Here is a 20,253-nt window from a genome sequence, read left to right on the forward strand (position 1 = left end):
GAGATATTACATGTTTCACCAAACAAGTGTTACGTAAATATAGTGTCCTTGTACCCACATCCCGGCTACTAGACTAGAAGTATAGCGTTGTTGTGTGGCTGAGCAATGTGACTAAATCTGTCTCTGGATATCGCGAGTGAGCTGTTATATACTATATACTGTTATTTTGCTTGTCACATTGCTAATGCTGCATACACTGAGGAAGTATGGTTGCGCAAGGGTAATAGCGCTCTGTATTGTGGGTAACATGTCAAGGATGGATGGAACATTGGTCACATGACCTTTTCTTGGTGTTGTAGGTGATCTTTGATGTACTCCTAACTGTGTTTACAACCGTTGCTATACCTTTACGGCCATAGCGGACCTGTGTGACTGCTTGTTTGTTATATGCTATTAAGAACCATCCGAGAATCGGACCACACATATCGCTGCAGCGAACGCTGCATTTAATCAAACCATAGACAGTCTTAATATAAGGGCTGGGGGTGTATGGATCTTTGGTCTATGGTGCTTTAAATAATTTCATGTCAGTCGCCTCCCTGGTACATGGCCACCTCTCGTCTGGGCTGTACTTTTATAAGCTTATGGAGAGACAAAATACTGTAAGTTCTAGTTCACAACGTCTATCAGGATTTTATCATCCAGCTTTACCAAGCAAATCGGAGAAAGTCGGATCAAGTCTGCAAACTGATAAAACGTCAATGACATTTGTCGGTGATCATATTTTTCCAATGAAGTTCACATGTTCTTCTCTATCTTTTGTAGGTTATGAACAGTTTATTAATATCAGCATTGATCCTAAGAAGCTTGTGATGGGCATCGCCTGGTACTGGTATCACTACATCTGCCATACCGTAACAGAAGGAATAATGGAAATATATATATGGTGGGGGTTTTTTATGTTGTTTTTCTTTTGTTTGTTTTTCATTATTGTTTAGGACTTGTGCAAACTAGTGTAATAAATATGCAAAGCAGCTCTATTTGTCTTTCATGGATATACAGTAGCTATATTATGGCTCCATACATAGAGACATATTAGATCGTCATCAGAGAAGGCCCCCTGATCCATCTAGTCTACACCGTATTCCAGATATGATGTCACTAGAGCTCTATAATCTCCCTCTTCCTATTGCTTATTCCTCTAGCTATACAGCCCAGCAAACCATTATATATATACAGCCCAGCATACCATTATATATATATATATACAGCCCAGCATACCATTATATATACAGCCCAGCATACCATTATATATATACAGCCCAGTATACCATTATATATACAGCCCAGCATACCATTATATATATACAGCCCAGCATACCATTATATATATATATATATACAGCCCAGCATACCATTATATATACAGCCCAGCATACCATTATATATATACAGCCCAGCATACCATTATATATACAGCCCAGCTTACCATTATATATATACAGCCCAGCATACCATTATATATATATATATACAGCCCAGCATACCATTATATATATATATACAGCCCAGCATACCATTATATATACAGCCCAGCATACCATTATATATATACAGCCCAGCATACCATTATATATACAGCCCAGCATACCATTATAAATATAGACAGCCCAGCATACCATTATATATATGCAGCCCAGTATACCATTATATATACAGCCCAGCATACCATTATATATACAGCCCAGCAAACCATTATATATATATATATATATATATACAGCCCAGCAAACCATTATATATATATACAGCCCAGCATACCATTATATATATACAGCCCAGCATACCATTATATATATATATATATATATATATATGTGTTTGTGTGTATACAGCCCAGCATACCATTATATATATACAGCCCAGCACACCATTATATATATATATATACAGCCCAGCACACGGTTATATATGCAGCCCAGCATACCATTATATATATACAACCCAGCATACCATTATTTATATACAGCCCAGCATACCATTATACACACGGCCCAGCATACCATTATATATAGAACACAGCATACCATTATATATATATATACAGCCCGGCATACCATTATATATATATATATATATATATATATATATATATATATATACAGCCCAGCATACCATTATATATATACAGCCCAGCATACCATTACATATACAGCCCAACCGTTCTTGTGATCATTTTGACCCCACAGGGTAAGATTTTGCGTGGAGCCCCAGATCGAGGGAGATTATCAGTGGTCATGTATGTCTTCTATTTTCTAATTATTGCTCCCACAGTTGATTTCTTCACTCCAAGCTGGTTGCCTGTTGCAGATTCAGTCTTCCCAGCCTGGTGCAGGGCTACAATTTTGTTTCTGGTGTCCTTTGACAGCTCTTTGGTCTTCACCATAGTGGAGTTTGGAGTCTGACTGTTTGAGGGTGTGCACAGGTGTCTTTTTTTACTGATAACAAGTTTAAACAGGTGCCATTACTACAGGTAATGAGTGGAGGAAAGAGGAGACTCTTGAAGAAGTTACAGGTCTGTGAGAGCCAGAAATCTTGATTGTTTGTAGGTGACCAAATACTTATTTTCCACCATAATTTGCAAATAAATTCTTACAAAATCAGACAATGTGATTTTCGGGATTTGTTTTCTCATTTTGTCTCTCATAGTTGAGGTATGATGTATGATGTAAATTACAGACGCCTCTCATCTTTTTAAGTGGGAGAACTTGCACTATTGGTGACTGACTAAATACTTTTTTTCCCCACTGTATATATACAGCCCAGCATACCATTATATATATATATATATACAGCCCAGCATACCATAACATATACAGCCCAGCATACCATTATATATATACAGCCCAGCATACCATTATATATACATATTTTACGAATAAAGTATATGTTTTTTATGGGAACTAGCTTCAGTGTTTTTTCAGTATACAAATTTGCGTAGAGGTGTTGATGTTTTGAGGTTTATCTGGACTAGTACGTTTTGAGGAGTTTATGTACATTGAGTTATTATTATATGTCCAGGTGGGATTATGAGTATAATCATTATATATACAGCCCGGCATACCATTAGCTTTCCCTACCACCAGGCTGCGCTGGTGACTCATTTTAAGGCCCCGTTCACACTACGGAATTGGCCTTCTATCAATTTGAATAGAAGGGCTCATGCACCTCCGCTTTCCACACCTCTCTGCCCCCAAAATTGGGGGGGTTCCACATGGAATCTCGGCGCCAATTCCGTAGTGTGAACAGGCCCTTACAAGAGACTGGTACTGTGATTGGTGACTGTACCAGTGGTCAGACGCAAATCAATAACTCTGAATAGGTGATAGGATTTAGGTTAGGTTCTCAAACAGTATTTTGAGCACAGAAGGGTCCCATTTGTGGTCGCTATTTAGCTCTAAGGTGCAAAATCTTTTTGTCCGGAAGTTACTTTTTTTGCAAAATAAAAAAATGGCTTGCAAATGTCATAATAGCTTTTGCAAATTTTACTAAATTGGAATCAGCCAATTTCTCATTTTCAATTAAAAAAAAGTAACTTTTTTTGTTGTGAATGTAGCCTTAAACTTTGGATATTCCCTTTAATGCCAAAATCAACCTGGCAGAGCACGAACCATTGGGTTCAATAACGGGATCCCAGCCATAACAGGTACAGCCGACTATCTCATCTAAGCTAATGTGCTATGGATCATATTCTGATTCAGGCTATGTTCACACGTCTTTTAAGGTAAAATAACGTCCGTTCTTTGACAATTTGAAAAGTTGATTTTCTTGGAATACCCCTTTAAATGCCTAGTAACATTTGTGACTGGTATCTTTTTTTTGTACCTTATATTGCTGCAGCAATCTTACTTGAGCTGTTTTTAACAACGTTTAGAAAAATGCTTTACAGCAAACCACATGGATATAGATAACAATAGACAGGAGCTTTTCCACTGAATGAGAACGGTGTCTGGGCATGCTCTGTGACCTTTGAAAAGGTAATTTTACAGGGGGGGAGGCTGAGCTGTCCACACCATCTTTTGTCTTCTCTATCTACTAGTGCCACCTTTTTGCTGTAATTTTGTACAGATCACTTTTCAGCAGCCTCCTCCTTATCATCACACACAGAACAGGAAGTCTCAAATTATCTTTAGGTTTTGAGGTGGAAATTGCAAGATTTCGGGATTAAAACATACATAGTAGAATGGAAAATGAGAAAAAAACATTGCAAATATTTTTTTAAAAAAATGTTTAAAATACAAACTTGATTTAAACAGTAGTCCATTTTCTGATAACACATTCCCTCTATCAAGGTTGTTATGTGGTGGAAGTATTTGGGACAAGCTGTTCCAGGCCAGCAATGTGGAGAGGTAGCATTGCATGTGGTAACGTAGTGAATATCTTGTCTGTCTTGTGACCACTGCACTAAACATCTGACGATTTGGCCTCCATGTTATACAAGGCCTAAGCGGGTGGAGCTATACTTAAAGGAGAAGTTAAGCCAAAAGTATTTTTTAATATGTTATTAGTTACCAATTCCGGAGCTCCGGATCACTATTTCCGTCCGTGGCCTACTTCCTCCCTGAGACTGGGGCCTCAATTACAGCAGCGGACCCGCCCGGACCCCTGTCGCCGCCGCTGATGCCACCCCTGCACAGTCGTGCTGTCACTCAATGCATACCTTGTCTTGTTTCCGCGGGCCTTAGCTCCGGCGTGCCGGGCGGGTCCACTGCTGTAATTGAGGCCCCAGTCTAAGGGAGGAAGTAGGCCACGGATGGGAATAGTGATCCAGAGCTCCGGAATTGGTCTCTTGCTGCTTGGCACCTCACTCTGACACCCGCACTCCCGAAGCCAGGATCAGGTGAACTGCAGTGCAGGGGCGGCATCGGTGGCGGCGACAGTGGGTGGTGGTGATGGTACTCAATGGTACTCATTGACTTCTATATATAGTGCGCCCCCTGCTGGACGCTCCATAGGAATTACAACTTTTCAGATACATACTGGTGAAGAGTGTAAACCTGGCCGATTGGTCCCAGTACAAACCTACTCTCTCCGCTACTGAGGCTAACCAAACTTCCAGGTCATTCGTAATTCAGTCTTCTAAGGTCACAGCAGTGCAGGAGGCAAAATGGATTTGTCCCATACAGTCACATGACTGTTACAATTTTATATAAAATAAATTTATAAAAAGTAGTGTATCCATGTAGAAAAACATTCCGCTGCTATATATAAGTTCCAAAAGTCCATCTGGGACGACTCCACATAGACGATGTGTCATACAGCGTACAATGATCTGGGACTCGGCAGCCCAGACTGCGCTTTCTTTTGGGCTAATTCGGCTTTCAGAACATTTAGCTCGGAAGACGCCTGCTTTCTCATCTGAAATACAGTAAGAAGACGTTCATATTGCATTCATGGTCTGCTCATCACCTAGGATTGCCAATAATAGCGTCCTGATCTGCTGAACATCCACAGTTCAATGTTTTACAACTTTAAGACGGCCATACACCTTATTGGGACAATCCGTCATCAGTTTCATGCCGAAGTCATTGGGGCCGGCCTCAGCATATTCTCCCTCCTTCTACACCAGCCTTGATTAATAGGCCTCTTCTTATACCCAGAGAAAAAGATCAGGGGAGCAGCCAGAAGTGACTGAGGATCACCCCGATGATTCAGGCAGCATGAAAGTGATGACTGGTCTTTTTAAAGACGATCTATGGGAACGATAAAATAAAAAATTTGGTTTACAGGGGTTGTACTGTTTGATTGACTATCTGCACTTTTTGCTATAAAATCAGATAGGCAGGGGTGTGACTTCTTGGTCTATGGGGTGTGGGCCTAATTCACTCCCCCCTCAGCTTCATATTGACACCTCCTGATCCTGATTTACATACTCTTCAACATCATAGTTACACCCCATCGATTTTTATCTCCCTCAGTTTCATAGTCACACCTCCCAGAGGCTAATTCATGCCCCCTAGGCCTCATAGTTACAACCCCCAAGCCGAACTCACTCCCCCCACAGCCCTATATTCACACCACTGCGATTTATGCCCTCTAAGGGCCCTATTACACGGGACGATTATTGTGCAAAAAATCTCTATATTGTTCGAATTTAAAAATCGTTCATATGTCGTTGATCATTAATTTAGATCTGAACCTAAAATTATCGTTAATCATTCGCTGTAATTCCACATTCGTTCGCTCAAGTTCCGCATTTTTTCACTAATCGTTCAGTGTAATTGCACATTGTCCATTGTTTTGCTGGGATCAGAAGGAATAAACGGTCATAGTAACGATCACAATAACGATCATAGTAATGATCATAACTAACGATTATCGTTCTGTGTAATATGGTGAACGATTTCAGGTTATCAATAAACAATCTCGTTTACGATCGTTAGTCGTTAATCGTTAAAAATCGTTCTGTGTATTAGGACCTTAAGCCTCATAGTTATACCCCTGGGCCTAATTCACTTCCCCTCAGCTTCATATTCACTGATTCACTCTAATTCATGTTGGAATCAGGGCACCTCATTCGGGAAAATGGAAGAAAACCTCTGTCCATGTCAGGAACTGTCCAGAGCAGGAGAGGTTTTTATGGGGATTTGCTACTGCTGTTCCTGACATGGACAGAGGAGGCAGCAGAGAGCACTGTGTCAGACTGGAAAGATTACATCACTTCTTGCAGGAGATACAGCAGCTGATAAGTACTGGAAGACAAGTTTTTTTCTAAATACAAGTAAATTACAAATCTATATAATTTTCCGAAACCAGTTGATTTGAAAGAAAAAGATTTTTGCCCGTGTACCCCTTTAAGTGAATTTGGTGAACTGTTAAGGTTTGGCAACGTTCTCCGAACCTAAATGCTCAGCAGAGTCTGGAAATGCCGCCCTATCTGGGATACACTAATATTTTCCAGAACTTCCTAGGGCGGCATCCAACTTTTCCAGATGCCCGGAAACAAATGGCAAGTATTTAGGTTCAGAGAACGTTTCCGAACCCAAACAATTCAGCAAGTTTGCCCGACACTAGTCAAAGCAGAATATTTTACTCATGTCATCTTGGATTATTGTAGACCGGATCTTTCTAGGCAGTTTGGACAAGTTGATGTCTATAATAAGAAACTAGTAAGAGCTGGCCTTCTCATTGTAGCATAGTGACACCAGACCCAGTGATGTCACCTGCTATAAAGCTGGGAAAGCTGGATTTTTTCCCGTTATTGCAGCTGCGTTACGTGAAAACACATAGTCACCTTCATTTCGATGACCAGCTTGATCTTCGCATTGTCCACTTTGCGTTTCAACTGGTCCAGTTCTTGCTGTTTTGTGGTTATTGTCATTATTAAAGAATTCTGTGCGGTGAGAAGAATACAATGTTACTTGTGAGTACAGATACTTACATATAATTCTCATCTTATATCTTTACGGCAGTCAGAGCTGTAGTTTTCTGTTACAAAAATCTAAAAGTTTAAAGGGTTGGCTCATCGTCAGGGGTTTAATCACCGATTCATGGACATCAGGTTTGGATAAAATCTGGAGGTCATAAATCTTTAAGCACTCAGAGGATTCATTGTTTATTACTAGAGATGAGCGAACGGGGTTTGGGTTCGAGTCCATCTGAACCCGAACGTTCGGCATTTGATTAGCGGTGGCTGCTAAACTTGGATAAAGCTCTAAGGTTGTCTGGAAAACATGGATACAGCCAATGACTATATCCATGTTTTCCACATAGCCTTAGAGCTTTATTCAAGGTCAGCAGCCACCGCTAATCAAATGCCGATCGTTGGGGTTCGGATGGACTCGAGCCCGAACCTGGTTCGCTCATCTCTATTTATTACAGATGCAATCTAGATTTTCTCTCTTTTGCCTCCAGGGGGCGATGTTTTCCTATATTCCTTTGTTCACCCCTGCAAAAAAATCCAATATTCTCTTTAGATACCTTAGAGTTGGCGGCCAGCGTCGGATGCTTCGCACGTTTCTTACTGTCCCGAGCCGCCAGCTGTGTCAGGAGTCTCTGGTAGTAAGTGTCCATCTCATTTTTTAGTTTCGTCAGTCTCTCCTCTAATACAGATGTCTCTTTCTTTGTTTCAAAATACTTCTTTTTCCAAAAATCTCTGGCTGCAAAAAAATAAATGAAAAAAATAAAAAAAAGCAAAAAACAAAAATAAAATATATACATATATATTCTACGATAAAAAAATAAATAAATATATATATATATGTATATATATATATATATATATATATATAAAATATATATATTCATTCCACTATAAAAATTGTATACTTACAGCGTTCCTAATGGATATCAAGAACTCTGCTTGCTGTCAATCAATGGGAACCTTTATTCTTATATATGATATATTAACCCTTATACACTACACCTGCCTCTATTATAATCACAGAGAGTCCGATCACTCATTATATATAGAGTGTACTACATAGACTGGTACCTTGCTGGCGTCTGAGTTTGTGCTGTTCTAGCAAAGATCTTATTCGCTTTATTAGTTCCTCCCGGGACTTTTCCAGCTGGATTCGTTCCTCTTTTACAACATTCAAACGTTCTAGAATTGTTTCATCTAATAATAAAACAGGAAACAAAGTGTGAGCCATTGAATCTCCAACATACAGGGTGTTAACTAGGTTTTATAACCAGACTAACTAGAATAAAGGCCGGCATAGATATAAGGAAACAACCAGTTATACATTGTGTACAGCAGCCGCCAAACTCTTCTCGGACAAATTATGTAATGATTGACCTACCTTCCCTATCCCTATGCAGAACACATGCATGCTCACCTAGGATCAGCGTGCGCGTAACTCAGGATTACCTGTCAGCTGATCCAGTGTTCGGCGGGCATCTATTGAAGATGTATAGGCATTGCAGAATATACTATTTTATTTCACATTCATTGTCTGCCGCTTACCCAGTCGGGTAAATGTGTCCCATAGTATTTACATTGTCCTATGATCAGCACTTACTGTGTGAAGGGATCTGGACTCTCGGAGATTCAATAGACGGGAAATCTAGTAGAGGTGGAGGAGACGGTGGAGGCTGGTAGTGAGTCGGCTCTGCTAGATGTCTAAAAGAAGTACCACCAAACTGTAAAAACATATGATCAGATGTGGAGTGTGTACAGAGCACATATGATATACCAGTATATTGTATATGATTTATTAACCAGGGTGCCTACACATAGGGGGTAGCTGTCAGCTGAACAGACAGCTGATCCATTGGCTACCTATGTACATTCTGCTCTGCTGAGTGTTCATGTGTTCTGGAAGGAGAGAGGACGGGTGAGTGCCACTGCCAGACTCTTCTGGCTTATCTCTCCAAGAACAAAAGGATTCTAACATGCCTGGTCCTTCTTTTCCCTGACATTATCTGTCAGTGCTGAATCAGGTTTATCCTATACATATCAAGACAGTCAGCAGGTCTTGCAAAATGTGCATGGATTTCTGCAGTGCCATCTGTTTCATCCTAGATCTGCTGCATCTATATAATTTATATATATATTATATTTTATATATATTATATATATTTTAATAATATGACCTTTAGTGTGCCACCATCTTGACTCTCAGATTTCAAATTGCATTTTCTCCCTTTCAGATCTGCTCTAAATCCCATGGTACATAGCACAGCATCACATGGGCAGCTAGAGCTAACAACATCTCTGCCTGCGGGGAGAGTTTAGTAATCCTCATTGCTATATATCTCTAAATAAGACCTGCCCCCTCCCCCCTGGCAAAGAGAGCTTGTGTGGAACAGACCATGCAGCTTCATCATACAGGAGGCAGAGATGGTGGCTCAGTTGAGAGCACAGAAACACATGTCATTTCTGGTGGGGTCACCATGATCACATGACCCAACTTAAGGAATACTAAGAACTTTCCTTGTTATCAGTGTGACCATCACATAGCCAGGATTTCTAACCACTGAGAGCAACCAATGAAGCTTCCTAATAAATAATAGTAAGCAAAGATGATCCCTTACAAATCATTCATTTCCATTTCTATTACCTGATTATTCTGATCTTTTGACTGTCTGTTTATAGGATTTTTTTTAACCAGTCTGAAAGTAAAACAGATAAAAGACATATAGGATCAGAGGGAGGAGATTTAAAAAAGAGAGAAAAGGCATCCATTATTGACGTATTTTAATTGCAATGCATTGAAGTCAATGGAATGACGGACGTCCAATACACACAGTGGGGGGGATTTATCAAACATGGTGTAAAGTGAAACTGGCTCAGTCGCCCCCAGCAACCAATCAGATTCCACCTTTCATTCTTCACAGACTCTTTGGAAAATGAAAGGTGGAATCTGATTGGTTGCTAGGGGCAACTGAGCCAGTTTCACTTTACACCATGTTTGATAAATCTCCCCCACAATGTAGAAAATGACGGACGTTGTCTGTGCAGACGTTAAAATAATAATCATGACAAATATTTTCGGTTTATTTTTCAGTTGTTCGCACACAGTTTTTCTTTTTTTTTACGGTCCTTTCACAATCTTTACTACTAAATCCAAAGACCAATCAGTCCACCTGAACTGGAATAATGTACCAGCAGCTGTCAGGCGGCCAAGCTGCAAAATGACTGGCGTCCAAAAAAATGGACAGGAAAAACATAGCCTATAACTGTAACAGAAGCCACTATACAGCCCTGCAGTAAACTCCATTACTCATAGGCCCCCATTGTTAAAAAGAAAACAAAATAAAAATAAATGCACACACACACATAAAAAAAAAAATATATATATATATATATATATATAATTTAAATAAATATATCTAAATTAAATATATTATAAAAATTGTTTATATGATTTAATTAAATTACCGTATTTTCCGGTGTATAAGGCGACTGGGCGTATAAGACGACCCCTGACTTCTAATAAGATTGTCAGGGGTTCGCCTTATACGCCAGAAAATGTTAACCCATGCCTGGCCGCAGCCCTGCTGTGGTTAGGGAGGGGTTAACTGCAGCTAAATGTTAAAAAAAAAACACAGTCACCTGGGGCCTGTTCCTGCATCCGCGTGTCTCCTGGCCTGTTCCCAGTGCAGTGTGAAGTACACTGCCTGCGCCAGGGATCCCCGAAGCTCTCCCGGGCAGCCGAGCGTCTCATCAGAGAAGCTCGGCTACAGGGAGAGCTTCAGGAGAATGACAGAGGCTTCAGGTACTTCTGGAGCCTCTGTCATTCTCCCCAAGCTCTCCCTGTAGCCGAGCTTCCCCGATGAGACGCTCGGCTGCCCGGGAGAGCTTCGGGGATCCCTGGCGCAGGCAGTGTACGTCACACTGCACCGGCAACAGGCCAGGAGACGCGCGGATGCCAGGAACGGGCCCCAGGTGAGTTAACTGTTTGTTTTTTTATAGTGGTCGCCCCATACAGTGGGGATGCGGCCATTTTTTAGCTCCCCCACCGTATGGGGCGACCATACCTGGCTTTTTCTCAAGATTTTTCGGGGTTATACACTGGAAAATACGTTAAAATAAACCTCTATTACATGGTATACACAGACAGTTGCTGTGTGACCAAAGATCACCACCGTGTTGTAGTAGCGACCATGATCAGTATTCATTCAAGTATTTTTTGTGACTGTCGAGCCGCCATCTTTGGCCATGTGACCCCTGTTGCAGCCAATATGGACGTTAGCCCTAGCTTTATTACTAGACGCCTCTGCATGTAATAGAGTATCCTGTTGCACCATTCTATGCATAAAAAGATATACTGACAAGTATATACTGACAAGTATATGGTGATTAGGTGGCAGGAGCTCTCCTGGAGTACATGGCAGACCTACACCACACAAGCAGTGAGCGGGTAGCCTGACATTTGTGTGTGTAATGGGTTTTTATACCTTTTCCTTTGAGAGAGTTCAGTTTCCGCACCCAGGAGAGAATCTGCAATCCCAGAATCACCAGTCGTGTTTCTTTCCGATAATTTCTTGGCATCTTCAGGACCAACTTTTGACTTTTCTCCGAGGACACTGGAGACGTTTCCTATGGGAAAAAAAAAAGAAATGGTAAAGGAGTGCGGTCAACATCTATAACACATGCATTTATAATATGAAACTTAGTAATATAGAGTACTAGAAGAGAGTAACATCTTCATCAGCTTCCAGTACCCTGTCATTAATTCAGCCCCCCACCACCACCTCTAAAAAGTCTATCTATAATAAATAGGAAACAGGGGAGAGGGGATGCAGCTGCAGCTGCTCTGTGTTTCTGAGACTTCATGCTGTGAGAGGGGAGGAGGAGCTGAAGCAGAGGATATCTAATTCTGAGAGTACTGAGCAACTAAGCATAGTATTTGCATCACATGTAGAAGATCCCACTCCCTCAGCAGGTGTATAGAGATGATATGCCATTTCCAAAGGAGAAGTGAGGAGAAAAAGAAGAAATACAATTGATATGGGGAATACATCTGTATTGACACTTTACTTGACATTTCTTCCCATACAGATGACATACCGTTCATCAGGGGTAATAATACATTGCTGTGCTCAAGCTGTACTTGATATTGCATCTGGCTTTGAACAGGCACAACATCCCGATTCTTCCTATTCCATATAAAGCTTCGGCCTCTATCTTGAACGGGTTGGGACGCGGTTGTATTGTCCTCATTGGTGGGCTGTACTGTAGTCCTTTGCTCAATGACGGCATCAGCGGGCGCTTCAGACTGATCCGAGGCTGAATATTCGGCCTGAGACTGATGCTGATCTGGTGTGATTGTGGATCCGTATAAACTTCCTTCATTATTGGCTCCGGGAAGTAGATACAGTTCTGGTTCACGGGCCTGCAGAACATTCATACATCATGGGCAGGCAGCGCTTACCATGAATATTCTGCTCTGTAAAGTCTTAGATGTTGGTAGATAAACATGGTCTACTTACATAAGGTGGAGCGAAGGCCTTCAGCTTCAGTTCATATTCTTGCCTTGCCTTTACCTGTACATGAAAGAAAATACATTGTAAATCGATGCATTGAAAATAAAGCCTGGCCTGTTAAGGCTGCAACAAAGTGTGGGACTCATTTATCAAAACTGTCTGTAAGTAAAACAGGTCTTATTGTGCATATCAACCATTAAGGGCTCAGGTATGGCCGGGTTCACACAGCGGTTTTGTTACTGTTTAACGTGTACGTTAAAAAGGGAAAAATGATGGATACTGGTAAAATTGAGCATGCCACATAGAAGAATCCTTCCTGCACTGCGAGGGAACTAGGGATGTCAATTGTATGTTGCAGCGCTGGGGAGAGACAGCGGCTTCTTGTGGCCAGAGGCATAATGCTGCCTTTGGCAGGAAGAGTGATTGACAGGGCCGGGAGCCAATGGCCCCTCACCCTGTCAAACACAGCCGGGGTCAGACTGGCCCCCCAGAGGACTGGAGGATCCTCCAGTGGGCCCCCAGCTTTAGAACCTGCACTAACATTGACTGACATGTTGTTTCTCACTTGTTCTTTATTGGTGGGCCCCCAGGATCATTTCCTCTGGTGGGCCCCAGATACCCCAGTCCAACACTGAACACAGCACTTCATTTAACTGTATGTGCTCCTTATTAGGAACGCATACAGTAAAAGGGCCAGATGCAGCATACAACGACACAAGCTCCTTGTCCCATCTGGTCAACAGCCCATCAACCCTTCTGCAATAGACAAGCCCACTCCAACCTCCACCTCATTGAGTCTTCTGCAATGGACAAGCCCACTTTGACCTCCACCTCATTGAGTCTTCTGCAATGGACAAGCCCACTCCTGCCTCCACCTCATTGAGTCTTCTGCAATGGACAAGCCCATTCCGGCCTCCACCTTACTGAGTCTTCTGCAATGGACAAACCCAATCCGGCCTCCAACTTACTGAGTCTTCTGCAATAGACAAGCCCACTCCAGCCTCCACCTTATTGAGTCTTCTGCAATAGAGAAGCCCACTCCAGCCTACACCTTATTGAGTCTTCTGCAGTGGACAAGCCCATTCCGGCCTCTACTTCATTAAGTCTTCTGCAATGAACAAACCCACTCCAGCCTACACCTTATTGAGTCTTCTGCAATAGACAAGCCCATTCCGGCCTCCACCTCATTGAGTCTTCTGCAATGGACAAGCCCATTCCAGCCTCCACCTCATTGAGTCTTCTGCAATGGACAAACCCACTTTGGCCTTCACCTTATTGAGTCTTCTGCAATGGACAAGCCCACTTAGGCCTTCATCGCCTTGATACTTCTGTAATGGACAAGCCTGGACCTAAGATACATTGACCACTAAAAGGTTCTCCAAGCAGCACACATGGACCATCCGTAGTGACTTCATTGGCACCACACAACTTGGTTAGTTCTGCTTCTTTCTGACAATCCTATCAATGTTTTGGTGCAGCTCTCCAGCAGCACAATGTTCTCGCACCTATGTCAATGTCAGGCTTCTTCTGGGCCTGTGGTGATTCCGGAACCCGGTGCTGTCAATAACCACATAGGTAACCAGCATTTCCATTGTCAACTACCATGATAGGACATGGCAGGACCAATGCGTACCATAGTCAGCAAGTTCATGCTGGTGTAGGGAATACCATCCACAATGATAGCATAGCATAAATATCTAGATTCTTATCATACAATATATGGACAAGGCAATAACAAATAATATAATAAAGAAGTCCCTTAAAGTAAAGCATATACATCCTTAAAGGCGGGAATATAAGCCGCCAAGGTCAGTTTCGATAAATGAGATTGACTGTTACAAGGCAATTTAGTAAGAAGCCATTCATTCATTGCAAAGGTCTCACTTTCCTCATAATATAATACAATGAGGATCTCAGCGAGACTCCAATAATTGATGTAAAGGCAATATCCTCCTGCTGTGCTGCATAGAGGTGAATGGAAAACCCAGTGTCTATAGTCTAAACAGGGATTGTGTAACACTTGTGCAACCACATCTCCGGGAAACTGTGCAAATATTTGGCAACAAAACAATGAAATGATGTTGCCAGGATCAAGGATTGCTCGATGAACCAGAAAAAATGGAACACCATGTGATACACAGTTATTAAAGGGGTAGTGCGGTGCTACACATTTATTCACTAAATAAAACACATTACAAAGTTATACAACTTGTGGTGCATTATACTCACATAATTACTGTCGACCCCGGCCGCCATCTTGGGTCGAACACGTCATCTTCAGGAGGCTGGCCCGCTCCAGCCCTCCCTCATGCCGACCCCCCTCCAGCTCGTCATCAGCTGCTCAGCCGCGATTGGCTTATGCAGAACAGGCAAAACCAGGATTTTTCGCCTTGGGACCCATAAGCTACAAGTTACACCCAAAAGGTTGACTAATTAGTGGAACGCAAAAATTGTGCAGTCATAGAGCGCTATTACACAGAACAATAATCTGCTGAACCAGGCCGATTCGGCATATCATTGCTCCGTGTAATAAAGACAACGAAGAGCCGATGACAACGATCACCAGCTGATCATTTCTTTAGGTCCCGACAAAATCATCGGCCGCTGGGCCGCTATGTGTAATAACGACGGGTGGCCGACGGGTGATGAATCTGTACAGAAAATAATAAAGTTACATATCTCTCCGCTCTCCCTGATGTCCTGTAGGTTCAGCTCGTTCTAGGCAATGTCTGAAGTGACAGGCTGCTCAGCCAATCACTAGCCAGGATGGGATGGCAGTGGCCAGTGATTGGCTGAGCAACTTGTCTGCATCATCTGCAGTTGCATCGGAGGCTGCGGGGAGCGAGGAGACGACAGGAAGATACCGGGGAGCATGAAGAGGTGATGACGTAAGCCGCACCAGAGAACGGAGTCTAAGGGGCCCCTGGTCTTGCTGCGGCAGGCGACCCCCAGTTCACTACCCCTTGCTTGGCTTGCTAGCGGTGGCAACCGAGGTGCAGCTGATGACACGTAGGCAGGCAAGCTGGAACACAGCAGGACTCATGGCTTGAACCGGAATAGCAGACAGGCAGAACCACAGGTAGCTAGAACAGGGAACGGCAGGTATCACAGGCAGGAGAGCTGGGACCACACACCTATGGGAAGCATGCAGAGGCTCCAACAGAGGGGTCAGGGAGGTGCAGGGATTTATAGGGCAGGTGTATGTGCACTATCCAATAAGGGACGCACTGTCCCTTTAAATCTATGACAACCAACACGCGCACCGGCTAGGACAGCGGGGAGCAGGAACGCGGAGTGGTGAGGTGCCCCCAGGAACCGTGGCAGCAGAACCAGGCCCCTGCATGTGGGCTCTGGCGTCTGAAGGAACTTTAATATTTCCCTTTTAAAGCAAGAACTGCACGGACATCGTTAACAATATATATCGGCCTTGCTGCACGATAATCGAAACATGTAATAGGCACAGATCTAGCACTCGTTTACTATAGTGATTCCGCCGTGTCATATGGCCCATAGGTATAAACTATACTGGCCATTGAGCAGCGTTCCAATAATAACTACATAGATAATTCTTTACATCAGGATCTAGGGACTATAAGATAGTAAATTACCACAGCCAGACTGCTCCCAACGCATTTCAAGAACACAAACTTCTCAGTAACAGCATCTTCTCCAAGGAATTCAGTAAGGCTTTCTCTCAGTGTCCGCAGCTTCATATCAGGCGGCGCCCTGGAAAAGAATAAACAATTCTACATACTGCAATAAGGACAATGCTTGTACGTGTTACACATCAAGTAAGGCACCACCAACAATCCATTGTATATCGAGGACAGCAAATGTCATAACTACCACTGGACAATTTGGACTTTCCCCTGTCCACAGGTCATATGGAGATTGGGGGGAGTTCCCTACAAAGGGCCCCCAGTCTCTGACAGAGGTGGCAGCAGAGAGCACTGTGTCAGACCGAAAAGAAAACAACACTTCCTGCAGGAAATGCAGCAGCTGATAAGTACTGGAAGAATTTAGATTTTTGTAAATTACAAATCTATATAACTTTCTGAAACCAGTGGATTTGAAAGTAAAGGATTTTCACCGGAGTACCACTTTAAGAGTTCAAAAACAAATTTAAAAGATTTATAAACTTTCTTACCTGATGAATCCAAGTGAAATAAATTTCCAGATCGCTTCAAGAGAAACTTTATTTAATTTTGGGTTCCATAGATCTTCAGGCACAAGGTAGACATGCAGCTCTATCAGCTAGAATTAGAGGCAGTCAGTCATTACATATATTGTATAAGTGGCATGGGAACGTACGGACATGAATAAGCTTCTGACATGTCAATGATAAGTCAAATGTTTGTATTGTTGGGGGTCAGGGTGCTGAGACCCCCACTGATTGGTACAATGAAGGCGCAGAAGCATGTGGGTGCATACACACTGTGCCCCTTCATCTTTGTCTGCCTCTCTATAGTGAGCGGTGTATGAAATTACAATGGATGTTCTGTATACCAGAAGTTCCATAGACCTCCATTGTGACTATATACTGCTCACTGAGCGAAGATGAAGGCTGGGCTCTTCTGCCCTGTCATTCTAGCGATTAAAGGGGGTCTCAGCACTCAGACCCTCACCAGTACAAATGTCTGACAGGTCAGCATGATAGATACTTTTAAAGGGGTACTCCCATCAGATGTGTCAGACACCCACTAATCAGTTGCTTATTAATAGCAAAGTCTTGGAACACCCCTTTTATTTAGAGATATTCCTTGAAATCAATACATATTATCTGTTTTTAACCATACCGTTTCCTTTTCCCAAATCGCCACCATCCCCTTCTATACATTATATTACACCATCACCAGCTATTCCCATATGATCCACCAAGTACAGTGGTGCCTTGGATTACGAGCATAATTCGTTCCGGGGCCGCGCTTGTAATCCAAATCCACTCTTAAACCAAAGCAAATTTTCCCATAAGAAATCATAGAAATGCAGACAATTGGTTCCACACCCCAAAAATAATGATTTATTATACTGAATAACATGTAAAACACATGAAACAAACATTCAGAAACAGCAGAATATGTGATATTATAAGTTACTGTACAGTAATGGAGAGGATGGGAAACACAAGGGCGGACAGAGACTGCAGGGAGCAGGAAGGAATGAGCAGGGCAGATGTGGGCACAGTATAGCAGCACTCTCTGTCCGGGGAGAGAGGGGTTACAGCTATGGAGAGATTACCCCCCACAGTCCTGTCCCCTGATGTAAGCCCCAGCCTGAAGTGGATATGCTATGATTTGGCAGGTGAGAGAGACTTCCTGGGTCAGAATACAGGGCTATAGACCCCGCTATGTAGACCATGCCCCGCCTCCACTTCCCCTCCCACCCAGTACAGGGAGATCTTAAACCAAAGCAATGCTCTTAAACCAAGTCACAATTTTGAAAAACTGTGAGCTCTTAAACCAAACGCTCTTAAACCAAGTTACTCTTAAACCAAGGTACCACTGTATATGATTTCAGCACCAATCACAACTACAGTAAAACAGAGACGTTCTCTCACCCCCGCTGTGGATGGTCTCGTCTGGTTCAGTGGAGTCTGAACGTGTTCGCTGTCCATGACGGATAAAAATCCAAAGTCGCCTTTTGCATCCTGATAGAAAATCACTTGGATCACTCGGATCTCCGGGGTCCTAAACCTTCCCAATCAGTGCAGACATAGCTGAGTGTGGTGTGTCAGGTAACAAGTGTGCGGAGTGTACAGGGCCGACACGCCCTACATACACAGGACCTCTCCGTAATGTCCACATACGGCATCTCAAGCCAAGATAAGCAGCTTTGTTTTGTTGTGTGGCCTATGAGTGTGCGGAATGCCTCTGTAGTTAGGAGACTCAGGACTCCATTTGCTGCCGGGCTGGAATTTGCTAATGAGAGGTTTGGTTAGAGGCGGATTGGCTGTTAAAATCCAGAACCAGGCGGCTAATTGTGTACGAATTCTGGGCAGCAGATCAATAGGCGATGTACAGTTTATGTTTTTTTATGTTTTATTTTATGTCATTTTATAGTTTTTTTTTTCTCCAAGAGATAACAAAGCAGAAACATCCTTTACATTTCACTAAAATGATAAGAGGTTACGGGCGCGACCACGAACATCCTTTTTTTTTGGATGACTGACATTTCGCAACCCAAATAATAGACATTGGGGGAAATTTATCAAAGGCTTTTGCGCCTATTTTTAGGTGAATAATTGGATTTTGGGTCAAAGTTCTATTTATGAACCAATATTCGATGGGCCTTTTTTGTAATCTGCCTGTTTTGAGTATTCACTCAAAAATTTGAATAATCCGAGATTTGTGCCCAAATTGTCATTTGCCCCTTTTAAAAAAAAGTTGCACAAACTATGTCTGGCCAGTACCAGGTAAAACTGTTTGCGACTTTTTGTGCGACTTTTTACTTACAAATTTACTTTTGTGACTTTTTGAAAATTCTAACCAAATATATTGGGCAAAAAAAAACTACAATCCGCATTAGAATAGGTGCACAGATTAGGCTCCTTAGTAAATTCCCCCCCTGTTGTTTTAAAACAACGGCCGTTATTTGGGTGCGAAATGATGGTCGTCTCAAAAAACAGCTAAAAAAAGACATTGTAGGGGAGATTTATCAAACATGGTGTAAAGTGAAACTGGCTCAGTTGCCCCTAGCAACCAATCAGATTCCACCTTTTATTTTCCAAAGAGTCTGTGAGGAATGAAAGGCGGAATCTGATTGGTTGCTAGGGGCAACTGAGCCAGTTTCACTTTACACCATGTTTGATAAATCTCCCTCATAATTGTGTGGTTGTGGCCAAATCTAGTATAGCATACAGTTTTATAGGTAATGATATGACAAATGCAGTAAAAGAGTACAGCCACATGAATATCTGAGTGGAAATTAAAGGGGAACTCCAGGTAGAGGTTAAGAAAAATGAAACTTCTGCAGAGGCATATAGCATTACTTACCTATCTATTCCAGTTTTGAAACTACCAACAATCCATTTGTTTGGGGGGGGGGGGGTGTTGTTCTGTATTGTGTTTCTGTCCTTCCTGGTTTAGCATTTCCCAGAACGCAATGCTTTCCCTTAGCTGATCATCACAGTCTCCCACCCATCACAATTAGTAAAATTAGTGCTGCACCTGCTTCTGGCCGGTCAGAGATGGTGAATCACTCAGGGGATTGCGGGACACAGCCACGCCTCCTGTGACATCATGCCCTGCCCCCTGTCTGCATCATCAGCCTGTGCTCAGCAAACACACACAATGTGAGACAGAGGCATGGAAGATTTGTCTCCTAAAGTGGGAGAGCAGTGGGAGCAGGAGGCAATTTTTTTTTCACTTTCTGGATTTCTAT

General features: G+C 42.5%; 1 protein-coding gene across 1 annotated transcript; it reads right to left on the minus strand.

The window, feature by feature from the left end:
- Positions 1-4,547: 4,547 nt before the first annotated feature.
- On the minus strand, positions 4,548-18,636 carry SPATA1 (spermatogenesis associated 1). Its single transcript, XM_069981474.1, has 12 exons — positions 18,431-18,636; positions 17,021-17,127; positions 16,482-16,599; positions 12,880-12,933; positions 12,458-12,782; positions 11,845-11,986; positions 10,005-10,056; positions 8,964-9,084; positions 8,435-8,560; positions 7,921-8,099; positions 7,235-7,333; positions 4,548-5,358 (listed from the first exon to the last, which is right to left on the minus strand). The coding sequence occupies exons 1-12, from the start codon at positions 18,485-18,487 to the stop codon at positions 5,254-5,256; spliced, it is 1,485 nt and encodes a 494-aa protein (XP_069837575.1). The 5' UTR covers positions 18,488-18,636; the 3' UTR covers positions 4,548-5,253.
- Between the last annotated feature and the right edge of the window lie 1,617 nt (positions 18,637-20,253).

The sequence above is a fragment of the Dendropsophus ebraccatus genome, chromosome 8 (assembly GCF_027789765.1).
Source record: "Dendropsophus ebraccatus isolate aDenEbr1 chromosome 8, aDenEbr1.pat, whole genome shotgun sequence".
Classification (NCBI taxonomy): Eukaryota; Metazoa; Chordata; class Amphibia; order Anura; family Hylidae; genus Dendropsophus; species Dendropsophus ebraccatus.

Coding starts and splice junctions, on each gene's coding strand:
- SPATA1 (XM_069981474.1), bottom strand. CDS start 18,487: ATGGACAGCGAACACGTTCAGACTCCACTGAACCAGACGAGACCATCC. Junction 17,128..18,430: donor CGAGACCATCCACAGCGGGG/GTGAGAGAACGT, acceptor CTCTAATTCTAG/CTGATAGAGCTGCATGTCTA. Junction 12,783..12,879: donor AGGCCTTCGCTCCACCTTAT/GTAAGTAGACCA, acceptor AATGTTCTGCAG/GCCCGTGAACCAGAACTGTA.